The sequence below is a fragment of the Erpetoichthys calabaricus genome, chromosome 1, assembly GCF_900747795.2.
Source record: "Erpetoichthys calabaricus chromosome 1, fErpCal1.3, whole genome shotgun sequence".
Lineage (NCBI taxonomy): Eukaryota > Metazoa > Chordata > Cladistia > Polypteriformes > Polypteridae > Erpetoichthys > Erpetoichthys calabaricus.
Window position 1 is genome coordinate 277,038,878 of NC_041394.2, and position 14,172 is coordinate 277,053,049.

Below are 14,172 nucleotides of genomic sequence, written 5' to 3' on the forward strand. Positions count from 1 at the left end.
TCCTTGGCGTATATCAGGAAAATTTAAGGAGGTCAGAGACAACAAGTAAAATTGTAAGCTAGTGTTAAATTCATTGTTTTTGTTAGGACTGAAGAAACACCAATGTTTCTCCTTATTACACTCCTGTTTGATTAACTTATTGCTATAAAATGTGAATACTATACAGTAGAATATAGAAAATTATACTTCATGTGGTTAACCAATTTCTTAAATGTAACAAAACAAAAAAACATGTAGTAGCTGGTCACTTACCAATAGTTGGAATAGTAGTAACAATTTCTCCCAGTTTCAATTTATAGAGAATGGTAGTCTTACCAGCTGCATCTAAGCCAACTAAAAAAAGAAAAAAGTCCACATGAAATCTTTGAAATTTACTTAATGATCTTCAAACATGTAGCTAAACTTTATTCGTGTTTCCCACTTCTGCAACATTTTCAATTACTGCTGCTACAGAATTTTATTAATAATTAAAAATTCATGTCCACTTCCAATGCTGTGTTTAATACTTTTCAAAACTCATGTCACAAAAGCTGTATTTGGAGAAGGTTATTTTATATGTGATGAACTTGTTATAGTTTTTTTGTAAATCCACACATTCAACAGTAACAATCACTGACTACTTTGTGTATTATAGTGGTCCATATAAAATCAAATTAATACCATATGCTATTTAATTATAGTCAGATAACAAGACTTCCTTGCGATTCTCCTCCTCTGATAAACCAATCAAGCTATTTATTACTTATTTACTGTGAAGACCATCAAAATAAGTGAACGTGTTCAGCTCAAAATCAGGTATGAGTTTTGGTAAAGAGAATACTGAAATATTCACACAAATCTTCACACCTAATGCACCTTACTGTATTTTCCAAAACAATTAAATTTTTTTACAGTTTATATTGACTTGTTGCAAGCATTTAAATTACATCATATCTTTATGTCCAGATAGTAACATAGATGAAATTTTGTTATGGTATGCGATTTCACATACAACCCTCAGACAAAACATGAAATATCTTGGGTTCATACTGTCTGCAATTAAATAAATTTAAGAATCACCACTTTTTTTTCTTTTTTTTTTTTTGCATTTCCCGTACCGTCCAAAATTTTTCTGATTTGGGGTTTTAGGTTCAGATTTACACCAAACTGCATGTTTTTGATTTTTTTTTCTGTTACAGAATCGCACTGCTTTTTTTTTTTCCTCTTAGCATTAGCTCTGTTAGTCAGTTTCTGCACCATCATTGATACAATTTTAATCTTTATTTGTTCAAGAGAATTTCTTTAATGAAACTTTCTTTTCTCATTATTATTTATTATTTGTTAACTTATTTTATCCAATTGTGATTTACTTTTAATATTTTATTAAATTTTATTAATAATCATCATAACTATTACGCAACTGATTAAAAATATAGATGATGAATAAACCACAAGAAATATAACTAAACACTAAAATATAATGGAAATGGTCACATGACCAAGACAATGCCATCTCACCCTTCTTCATTCCCCAAAATGCTACATCACATTTCTGTACAAAACACTGCTTTATGCATTTTTTCATTCCTTATAGCAAAGCTGCACAAACATGTTGCACAATGGCAAAATGGTATGGCATTTTTTGGCTTCTAGTATTACCAGAAACATTTCTGTAATAATCATTTTTCTGAGATCTTCACAAGGGAGAAAGTAGATAACTTCCTAGCGGTAACAGGGTCTAATAAGGAGGTACTGAGTGATTTAGAAATTGTAGAGCGAGAAGTACTGCTTAGATTAAATATGCTGAAATCAATCAAATCTCTATGACCAGATAATATTTACCCTAGAGTTATTAAGGAGGTCAGCAAAGACATATATAAACCCTTGACATATATTTTTAGGATTTCACTGTTCACTGGGAAAATTCCAAAGGACTGGAAAATGGCAAATATTATCCAGTTATATTAAAAGGATGATCAAGCAGATCCAAGTAACTATAGGCCAGTAAGCTTAACATGCATCACAAGAAAATTAATGGAAGGAATCAGTAGGGATAAGATTGAGCAACGCATGGCAAGAACAGCAGTTTTAGATGGGTACAAAATTAGCTAAGACAAAGGAAACAGAGGGTTATGGTGCAAGGAACCTTATCAAAATTGGCTGATGTTAAGAGTCAACAAGCTGGTAACCAATAGGGCATGTTCGGCACAAAACTGCAGCAGAAGTGGACTGTTATTGTTTCATGTGCCAACTCAGTACTTTCCAATGAACCCCTCTCATGAGATGCTGTCCAAACCAACTCTTGGTTAAAGTCACTGAGGATGATGAGCTTATCCTTTTTTTGTACAGAGGCGATGACACCGTGCAGTTCTTCATACAACTTGTCCTTGTTTTTATCAGTGTTGGTCATGGTCGCAGCATAGACATTGAGAAGTGTAGCATGTTTCTTCCTGTGTGAGACTGGAAGCTTCATAGTCATAAGACCATTATTTATGTCCTTTGGATGTCCAGATAACTTGTGTTACAAGTAATGTCTTTACAGCAAAGCCAACTCCTGACTTTTCTTCGCTATCTCGACCACTCCAGAAGAATGTATAGCCTGCACCTCTTTGGCACAGGTCATCTCATCTTGTGAACCTAGTTTCACTCAAGGCTGCAAAGATGATTTTGTATCTAGCTAGTTCTTCTGCAATAAGGGCAGTTCTGCTCTGGGGTCTGTCCCTATCTGCTCTATCAAGGAGAGTGTGCACATTCCATGTACCAAGCGGTGAGAGGAATGATCCTTAGTCTTTGTTTTCTTTTTATTTGACTGCAGGTAGATTAAGACTTGTCAGCTACTTTCAGCTGGTTTTGCAGGCCAGTCGAAGCTGTTGCCTGGGCGTAAGCACTAACATATGCTATCAGCTACGTTGAGCAACACATGAGAACTGGGTGATCGCTAGGGACCAAGGTAGAGAGAGTACTCACATGGAACGTGACATGTGTCCTAATCAGAGGTACTACCCCTGCTTAAGTATCTAACAGCAGCTCAATAACTGTATTTGTTTTCATCAATTTTTCCACAGGCTTACTGTAAAACATGCTTGTATGATATAGCGGGTCTGAGGCTTTAAATGCATTGTGTTTTTAAATAAAAAAATCGGCACACTCGATGCTTTAAGGAGAGGGCTTGGTAGTATGGCGGGAGCAGTTCCCGGGCGTGGGCGTTTCCGCACTGAAATGGGATCATCCGTGTCTGTAATTGATGCCAGGAGCTGTTAATTGCCACACCTAATAAAGTATCTATCTATCTATCTATCTATCTATCTATCTATACCACAACCCCATTATAAAAAGGAGAAGCACGAGTGCGGAAGTAAGAAGTAAAGAAATGAGAAAAAGAAACGGAAGGAGGTTAAGGAAAGAAGGCGGCAGAAAGCCGTAAAAGTCGATGCAGGAGCAAGAGAGAGCAGGCTTGCTAAATAGAAGGCAGGCAGCTAGGAGGAGACCCCAGAAAAGGAGTGTTTGGCCGACACTCGGTGGGGGCAGTAGGAAGCGGTTGCTCCAGATGAGTGGTTCCGAGGAGCTGGAGTGACCAGGAGTATGGACGGCTCACAGCATAAGGCTGAGAAGGCAACAGGAGTCGAGGAGGCTATGGAGGATGAGCCACAGCGTGAGCGCCCTGGCTGTTGGAGAACCAGAGTCTCTATCTGGAGAAAACGGCTGTATGTATAGCCAGGGGACGGAAGGAAGCCGGACCAGCAGAAGGTCAGCTGCAGTTAGGGCGACTCTCCTGTTGAAAAGCCCGTTGGGATAAGCAGGGGAGCTGTCAGTTAGAAGGAAGAAAACACTGGGTGTTTGAAAAGGAACTGCTTCCAGCCTGTTAATTTTAACCTTGTTTTTAAAAGAATTTGTTTATTATGGATTTTTAACCTCCACTTATTGCACCCGTTTTAATGGATTATTTATTTATTGAACTACGAAGTACTGCAATATGGACACTGTTTTGGATTTGTTTTTAATAAAAAGCACTGAACTCCTTTTTTTTCACCATTCCCTGGCTCCATGTATGAACTGTCCTCATTGCATAGCTCATCCAGTTATATTGCCAACAGTGTTGGATTCAAGAGGCTCCCAAAACAAGAAGAGGGAGCATGGAGCAGGACCCACACCGTTACAGGTTGTCGCACAATGTTTAGAACATTTAACTTCACACTCTTTCTTGCACTCTCCTGATCTCTCTTCTACAGAATGCGTCAGCCACAATAGTGATTCAGAGCGGCTGGTGGTTGTCTAATCCGAAGATGGGAGCTCAAGCAGGATGACTGCCCGTGTTGCAGCTCCTATTTTGAATTAAGTCTTGAAGCTGTACCTGCCTTCTCTACATAGTAATAAAATTCCTGTATTTTCCATTAAAACCTGGAATCACCTTCCTGTCTCTCATGCAACTCTGTGACTCAAACTTGACAATACCTGTATATATATATAAAAAAAAAAAAAAGGCGATTCTTAAACTGCAAAAAAATATTTTATTTGAAAACAAGTTAAACGTTAAATGTACCTAATTTTTAGCAGAAACACAGGAATGAAAATAATAAATGAAAAGGAGATGTTAGGTGTAGCTTTTAATAGAAACATGAATAGAATGTTGATGTAACAAATTTTTAATAGAAACACAGGTATGAAAATACAGAATGAAAACGATAGCTCAGGTGTAACTTTTTTTTTTTTTTAAATAAAAAATACAAGTATGAAAATAGAATGAAAACAACACATTAGATAAAGATGAAAGTGCGATTCTAAATGCTTTGGCCACATAATTTTTCTTCATTCCGGAATCAACTTTTTCTAGGACTGCCAATATCTCTTCCAGCATAAACTGATGCCGTTTCTCACTGTTTTTGTTCATCTCAAAGAAAACTTTGAGAAGCTCTATGAAATACCAATAGTACAGTATCCACAAACATGACAACTACCCATGCGGAGGCTAGGTGGAGTGCCGACTCTGAAATTGGCTATACAGTCATCCCTCACCCATTGCGGGGGTTACGTTCCAGAGCCCCCCGCGATAGGTGAAAATCCGCGAAGTAGCGACCTATATTTATTTTATTATTTATACATATTTTAAGGCTTTATAAACCCTTCCCACACTCTTATAAACCTTTCTCACTCTCTTGTTAACCTTTCCCACACTCTTATAAACACTTCCTATGCTCTTAAACACTTTCTACATTCTTAAACACCGCAGACCAACACTGCACACTGCACGCAGCGATCAGACGTCGATGTGTCTGCACTCGCTTTGTGAAGGGGGGCAGCTGAACTCACGCTCAGCATAAATGGACTTTGGGCTGCTTTTGCCAAAATGCCCGCTTGTCGCTCTGCGCGTTCGGGAGGAGGAGGAGAAGTGGGGGTGTGTGAGGGCTGAACGCACGTTTACTCAAACCCCCCTCCCCGGAGGCGCAGTACGCTTCTGCCACTTCGCATTGTCAAGGGGGTGGGCAGCTGAATGAACGCTAAGGAGAAGTGGACTTTGTGCTGGCTTTGTGCTGCTTGTCGCTCTGCGTGTCAATAATTTAAAAGCCTGTACAGCACCTATTTTCCTGTCTCACTGTCTTGTCTTGCGTGAAGTTAAAATGTTTTATAATAGTGAGATGTTATTCATATCCTTAGCCCAACATCCACATATCATATGTGTTAACAAAGTGTGTTTTTTAAGTTTACATGTGTTTAAAGCATGTGGGATGGGTATTTTAAGGCTTAAACTATAAAAATGTTTATTTATATGGTCTTTCTATATTGCGGATTTTCTCCTGTTGCTGATGGGTCTGGAACATAACTTCCGCGATAAAAACCCGCGAAGTCGTGAATCCGCGAAAAGTGAACCGCGAAGTAGCGAGGGATTACTGTATCTATATGATGTCGTGTCTGCACTTTCACGAAGTCTGCCGAAGACCTGAAATTTCGCAAAAGACTGTTTGTTTCTTTGAGACAGCCTGTTGCAAGGTTCCTAAAGCTAAAGCGTAGGTATGGCATTAAGTATGTTTTTGCATTGTATTATTATCTTCAGTGACCATTTTTGGTGAAAAAAACCTACACTGCTAAACTGAAATTTACATTTTGTTAAAACGAAATTGGTTTTACAGGATGTTGTAACTGCTTCTCATAGTTTAACATTTACTTTTAAAATGATGCTTATAGTTTAATGTCTACTCTTATATACCTTAATCTGAGGCATCTAAAGGCTTGCTACAAATGATTTCATTTTACTTTCACTGTACAATACAGGTATCATACTGATTGTAAATTTTTTATTGAGTTACATTATATACTGTATTTGGTATTGAAAATGGTATTGAATTTCAATTCTTTTCTTAGTATCGTATTGAAGTTTAAAATTTTGGTATTGAGACAACCCTAAATGAGACAAGAAAATTTAATCTGAGCACAAACAAAAAATGGTGTTGTTTAAATAGATTTTTAAAATCCAGAACAGTTGCATGTTTAACTTTGTAAATTATAATATATCAAAACCGCTCTAAACTTGCAGCTTTTTTCTGCTAGATCCTTTCTTTGTTTCCACTAATGAACCCTGATATCTTCTGGAGATAACTGTACAGTTTCACAACTTCTATATGTATGTAATGCCTGCTAAAACTTCAAAAAGGTCACCGACTGATTTGAGCCTGTGTTGTCTTGTAGGCTGTACTTGAGACACTTAAGTTGTTTGAATTATTTGTACACAAAATTGAGTAATAAGCATGCCGAATATAAGGTACTTGCATTTAATGAAAATGTTCAATAAAGTGTTCATATTTAGAAAATTTTGATCAAAGGGTGAAAGAAAACAAACTGTTGCATCATCACCTGTACAAATTATGGAACAGTACAGAAAGTATTTCATCATTTAGTCTAAAGCAGTGATATTTTCACATTTCTGGTTTTACTTTTCATTCAGACTGCAGAAAAATACATCCGTTTATAATCTGGAACATCAGAGGTCAATTGCTTAATGTTACAAGCCATTACTGTGGATGCTAACAAGTAGAAAAAGACTCTTCACATCAGGATAAGAAGAATTTCAGGATGCCAACATTGGACCATCCTGTAACTCCCAAGTTAGCTTGGTCTTTCTGATGACAAGCAATATCCAAGGTGACATCCACACTACCACATTTTTTTAAAACTGCAGAGATTTTTTTCTCAATTTTTGCCTATCATCCATTACCCAGTTCTTTGTGACCGCTGAAAACAAAGACTTTTAAAAACGCTCCCCAGAGCCAGATACTTTCATAAACATAGCTTCAGTGTTGTGGTGTGGATGGGCAAAAACGATACTCTAATCTCCCGCCGACTGTTTTGTGCTTATTTTGTGGTCCTTCTCTGATCAGATCCTCCTCATTACTACATCTCATTCACTAATTGTTCATCCGTCACAAAAAAAAAAACAGAGCGCTTGTTCTGCTGCTTACGCGTAAGTATCTAACATGCAATTTGAATAGATTGAATGCTGCAGACATACGCAACAGACAAATTATTTGCTGGTTGCTACAGTTTTGCGATAAATCTTGCAGCTGGTAGTGTTACTGTTGTATTACAAAATTCAGAGTCCAGTGAAAATCAGATTGTAAATAACTCATTTGAAATAATCTGTTCAATAAGGAGGAATGCAATCCACAGCAAAATAAGTACGTTTTTTAACGAAGTGGACGGATATGGAATGCAGCCAAGCTTACAATATTGCGAGAGAGAGCGAGGGAGAAAGATGAGAGCACAATGCAGTAAAGCAAAGATATAGACTCGTACATTTATTTATTAATTTTTTTTTTGTTGGGTTGGTTTTACAAATGTTTGGTAAAAGATGTTATTTTGGACTGCTTTTAATCAATCCTCATGTTAAAAAAAAGAATCAGCTCTGTGTTTGTTTAAGTGTCACCTTTTAACATCTGAGGTGCTTTTTTTAATGTCAAGAAGATTGTCTCCAGTTCTGAAGGTCGTTTCCTTCATTTGTGATCAGCACATTGATGAATCACGGGATAAATTCTCTGCTGCTCCTTTAATACTTTCTTTCTTTTAGCATGCTGTGAATCCCCTATCAGAGTCCAGAGAGTGCTGATAGCCTTGAAAGCACATAAAACACAATGGAATCTTCATGGAGCTTGGAATTTTTCACTACACCGCCCTTTCAAAGATTTTCTGCCGACGTGTATATGCCCAGCATAGTAAAAGGTCTAAGTCACATGCATCCGTTTTCATGCGTTTTAGTGTGAACAGTGATACTTTTGTAAAAGATGTGAAAACTGTAGTGTGAACAATGATTGTTTTCTTTTAACATTTAGATGAAAACATGGTAATGTGGACATAGCCTAAACCTAGTGTGACAGTCCTTACCTATTAAATTAGTCTTCTGCCTAGCATCTTTATTAATCCCTACTTTTCATGGAATGTTAACAGATAGTTATACATATTTACTAGCACAGTGTAAAATCTGTTAGCCACTGTGTAAAATTACACATTTATGCACATAGCCTAGTGACAATATGGAATATGCCAAAGATCACCCTTTAAAGTCAAACAGTGTTAATAGGCTGTACTTCATGACCAAGATGAATTTGTGATTATATTAAACAAATAGACATTTTCATATGACTAGCTCTGAAAAATGACTAACGGGTAGCATGCACTGTACTCTGAATATGTGGGAGACAATACTACCAGATGAATTTGTGATTATATTAAACAAATAGACATTTTCATATGACTAGCTCTGAAAAATGACTAACGGGTAGCATGCACTGTACTCTGAATATGTGGGAGACAATACTACCACCATGCTTTTTTGTTAAATATACCTAATTTACAAACAAAACAATCTGACTGCCTAGAACATCATATCTTGCAAAAACATTCTGGACAGAAGCAACATGAACTCCTTATAGTACAGTAATTAATCCACTCCTACTTTCATACACAAAAGGCTAAGACTTTACCAAAATCAGCCCATATTTGTCTGCAGGATCCCTTGGACTACATCCAACATCAATAATAACATAAAACAGGCCACTGCTTTTAGGCATTAGCGTTAGAAAAATGTTTGAAATGAAGATTTAGCCAATGAGTGATATATGTCACAATGAAAATTCTACTGCAGACCAAAATGTCCTAGGTTGTTGTGCTCTGCATAATATGACACACACACACAAAAAGTTTGACTAACTACTGGCTGTAATGGGTTTCAGAAATGTGCGTGTCTAGGTAGGGGCATTGGAAAATACAACTCAAAGGATTCTTCTATAAATACACCTTTCACTAAAGCAATGCAGTTTTTTATTGGTCTATGGACTTTTGAAACTATGCTGCTCACCTTAAAAGCAAAAATTAAGTACATTAAAAGACAATGTGTAAAAGGGGGGAAAAAAAGAGCAGCATGTTTGCAAACAATAAAAATTCATTATTTATAGTAAACAATTTAGCAACTTGTACTGCTGCAGTTGTGTGGTACAATCAAACAACCACCAAGAACGTCTTTTCCATATTTACAATTCAGCCTTGGGCTAGCTCCACCAGCTGAATTAGTAACATTATGATTAAAGAAGCCCCGCAACCAAGTAAATAAAGGTGAGTGTGCCAATTTTTTAAAGAAATAACAAATATAAATTAACCCAAGAAATAAAATCACATTATAATTGCTTAAATACAGTAGAGGGTAGTTGCTCATTTCTTACACTACACCTCTAACATTTTGTTGGTAATCTTAATTAAAAAATAATTAAAATCCAAAAATCCACAAAATGAAAACATTTGGGGGTGTGAATAACTTTATGAAAATTTTCTCTTTTAAATCTCAATTTAATTTCAATTTAAACCTGGAGCTGCTTTGCCACAAGAAGTGTCAAATATTTAGACTGACTATATGATGCTTTGTTTTACACTGTAAATAAATAAGTCTATTCTTGCCAAGGTCATATGTTTTAATATAGGTCAGGATTGGGAGGATTTAAATATGACCTTTTTGACAGGCAGCAAATAAATAAAACAAAGTATAAAATCAGTTTTCTGTAAAAGGGAACATGTCAGTGGAAAGGCCTAAACGGCATTTATTTTTAAAAACACTTCTTAGGACTAACTTTTGTATTTAGAATACAAAGTGGACACAATGTTGTAATTATTTAATTATTCAACCTTATCCCTAGTCGGGGTATGCAAATCAAGCACTTGTCACATGGATGCCAACAAATATAATCTCAACACTAACATCAACACAACACTCATTTGCCCTGAACCCACCACATATAATCAAAACTTGCCCAAGACTAGCCTGTCATGAAGAGGGTACATTTTATAACAGAAAAAGCACAGTATACCCTCACATATAAAACTGTTAAAGAAAACAGTTTGAAAACTAGGACATCCTTAAATGGATGTGAATTTACAGCACAACACAGCAGTGTCAGAAATCACGAAATTCCAAAGACACATTAATGCCAATCATTTCAAAGTACAATCTGACACATTTTTAGGTATTAAATGTACAGTTCCTTTATTTTATTTTATTTTTTTTTTAAACAGGATTCAATCAGATTCATCTGTTAATTACACTTGACCCAAAATATACAGAAAACCCTATTTTTATTTTAAATATTCTAATATTATAATATAACACAGTGAACGCCTTCTAAATATTAGCTATCACACAGGCCCACTTAACACACACCATAAAATATGTATTAGCTTCACCAATTTCAAAATACCAGCAATTCAACAGCCTACATATTTTAGTCAGTCCATTCATCTTATAAGAATCCTTCCCCAGTGTAGGAAGGTTGGGGGAGTTACTTAAAAACATGTCAGGGAACTGTAGCACACACAAACACACCAAACTGATATGGAGGAGTCAGCCCACTTATCTGAATGTTTTTGGTCTTTGGGATGACACTGTACCCACCGAAAAACAATATAGCTGGAGAACTTCGTCTCTTTTGGCAAGTCCTCTCTGTGGTGGACATAACATTTTGCAAATATGGGCTTCTCCTTCTGGGTCATCAGATAAAACACAATTCGTGTGAACACCAAACAGTATTTATGTTAACTTAGAAGTAAACTTCTACTTTAAAGCAGCGTGGATTAAATAAAAAAAAAAGTTTCAATCTCTCTACACAAGAAAAGCTGTGACCACGCACAAATTGAAAAGTAGTACTAACTTCCACTACACATTTCGAATCAGTATACGGTTAATTTCTTAGTCTGTAAAACTTCTTATTTTATATTGTTTAAAGACTTCTCTGAAGAACTCAATGGATGATTTCACAATTCAATCTGCAGTTTCTAACTACAGACCAATGTCTTAGTAATAAAAATACTTTAATGGATAACGATCAATTACAAGACAGTGCATCTTTTCAAATACATATTGGGGCTATATTGACTCAATTGTATTTAAAGAGTTACCAAATATTGATTGATCACCAAATGGCCTAACATATATTACATTCATTTAGTTTGTCCCAGTCAACAACAAGAATTAAATTACAAGATTTAACTTACCTTTGTTTTTGATTGTTTTTCTGCTAAGCGAGAAAAAAACTGCCTCACCAACTGAACTAAATAATTATTTTGTCAGAGCTAAACGTAAATCTCAAACCGGCTAAATAACAAGGGCCAAATGCCTTTAGTCTAAAATAGTCAATTTGTGTGATAACACTGCTTCAAAATTACATATATACAGATACATAATTTAGGAAACATCTAGGTTATCCTTAAAAGCCGCTAATTTATGAGCAGTTTCTTTTGAGCCTTTTAACCATATTCTCCCTTCCTCTCTGAATCAGCAGGGAAACTCACCCATGAGAATCCTCATCTGTTTTTTGCCGAAAAGTCGAGTGAACAAATTGGAGATAGAAAGCCCCATGTTGAGTAGTAATAATCTTGAAAACGTCCACGCAAGGAAAAATGTGTAAAAAAAATGAAAGACACCAGGTTATCTACCCTGATAAATACAAATATGGGAGTATCTCGGTTCCGTTTCCCCGATGGAGCTGCCACGTCCAGGCCAACGCGGAAGAAATGGCGTCATCCGCTTGAAACAACTTTATTAGCTCGCAAGAATTGACAGGAACACGAACCTACGTCATGATATATATGCGCAGCTTGCCGAAATGCTGCCTGTAACAATTTCTTACCACGAATGACTTCTTTATACAGTATGTACTTGCCAAAATGCTCAAATAACTATTACTTTTATACGTGGACTGGGTGCTAAGGAACTGCATTGTTTATAACGAATATGACAAAAAGCGCTGGAATAATTTTGAGCAGGTTATATATGTGATTTCACAGCATACTGCAGTAGATTCATTCACCAGTGCTACTTAACATAACATTTCGACAGAGGAAAAGCATAACGATTTTTTAAAGGAGCTAGAGATGAAAAAGAAAATGCAAGGTTCAAATGACACGGTGAAAAGTCGAGAGAAGGAGACTTGCATGTCCATGTACAGATGCTATACACGAGTCTCGTTTTGACAGCTGTTTTCTACAAGTTAAGATGAGGACACGAAGATTATGTGCCTAAATATGTTTAGTGCGTGGCAAAACTTTAAGTAAAAGCAACACCTTGCAATGATAAACCAAAGGACGATCACGCTAAATAGAATTATATGCGCAGATCATGAAGTGTACCTTACTTGATTCATCGTATCTCCATTTCTGATTTTACCCCGTGATTATCGCATGATATGGTTGAAAATGTGCAGGGATTCGTTTTTAGTTCAATTCCAGTTCTAAAGGGGTGTGGGGTAGGGGAGTTAAAGTCATTTTAAAACTAACAGGAATTTCTATAAAAGAAACCTCGGGATTAAGGCAGGACCAGACGGGGTCTCTTCACGCATACACCACACTTACACTGGGCCAGTATGAAATAATCAAGTAACTTAACAGTTATGAAATGCAGAGCAGAAAAAACAATTATACTTTTGTGTTCATAAGAATAACTTATGAATTCTTTGAAACCTCCCAAATGTGTTATGCCGTCTGACTCGTCTTGATGTTATGCAGGATGTCAAGCATTTCGGAGGTTTCCCTATTTTGTCCCTCTACTCCTGAACAATCCTAATTTTTAGTCAGTTTTGGGCCATCCTTGTCCAGGAAATTACATCCTTGTGATAAACAGTAAACTACTAGGTGCCTTTAGCAAAAATGACCAGGACTTGAAGTTGTCCATGTCACATCGACCGATCTGTGGGGTTTAACCCCTAATGGGACAGAGTGAGTCAAATTTACTCCTTCTCACAAATGAGTCGAGGGTTGATAGTATAGCCATGTTGAGTGTCATATTATGCTATTTCGAGGTTGATGATCATTAATATATTTTTTATATTTAATGCTCCAGCAGACCCCCGTGACCCTGTAGTTAGGATATTGTCCTGGACCTCTAACAACCACTCCCAGATGGTTAAAAATGACAAATTTTAAACATAAACATGCGGGGTATCGTTTTATTTCAAGGTCAGTATTACGAATTTAATGTTATTTTTGATGGTTTAATCAGGGTGTAACCCTCTACTGACCTCTATCACACGGTAAAGACTGACGAACTTCTATTACATTCCAAAATTATTTAGACTTTAAATATTTAAACTGAAGTACACTTTTTAATATTTCAAATATTTGACACATTTATTCCTGCTTACTATGTTCTTCTACGTTATGAAATAAATCATAACATTTCTTATGCCAATTATTTTCTTTTTAAATTAGTCATTCATTTGAGAGATTTTTTAATACCTACTGAATGAGTTGCATTTAAGATATCAGTGGCAATTCTGCTTAGTTGCTAGTCCAATATTCCAGACAAAAACGTATTTCTGTCCACATGAATCAAGGGGACACAGTTTGATTTTATTCAGCGTTGTATACTTAATATGTAATTTCATGGAGTTCAAATAAAATACAATTTAAAAATGGAAAGGAACAATTTTTATATATATATAATTACATTGCCAAACCGGCACAGATACAGTGTCGTGGGTTTGAATCCCACGTAGGGCTGGTGTCGTTCTCCCCGTATCTCTGTGAACCCCCACCCAGGTACTCCAGTTTTCTTCCCTCATCGCTGGTGCATGCAGAATACATGAACTGTCCCCAGTGACTGTGGATGTTTGTTAATGACCCCAGAGATTTACTCTGTCCTTTATTGACCTTTTTCATTATTTATTT

At 36.3% G+C, this 14,172-nt stretch overlaps 1 protein-coding gene across 1 annotated transcript in view; it reads right to left on the bottom strand.

Annotated features, from left to right (window-relative positions):
- LOC114662062 (ADP-ribosylation factor 4-like) overlaps positions 1 to 12,036 on the bottom strand; it is a 35,492-nt gene extending 23,456 nt beyond the window's left edge. The window contains exons 1-2 of the mRNA XM_028815379.2: positions 11,800 to 12,036; positions 253 to 333 (exon numbers count right to left, since the gene is read on the bottom strand). Coding sequence (XP_028671212.1) covers positions 253 to 333; positions 11,800 to 11,866 — 148 coding nt within the window. The 5' untranslated portion in view covers positions 11,867 to 12,036. The remainder of the gene's footprint in view (positions 1 to 252; positions 334 to 11,799) is intronic.
- Positions 12,037 to 14,172: the final 2,136 nt, after the last annotated feature.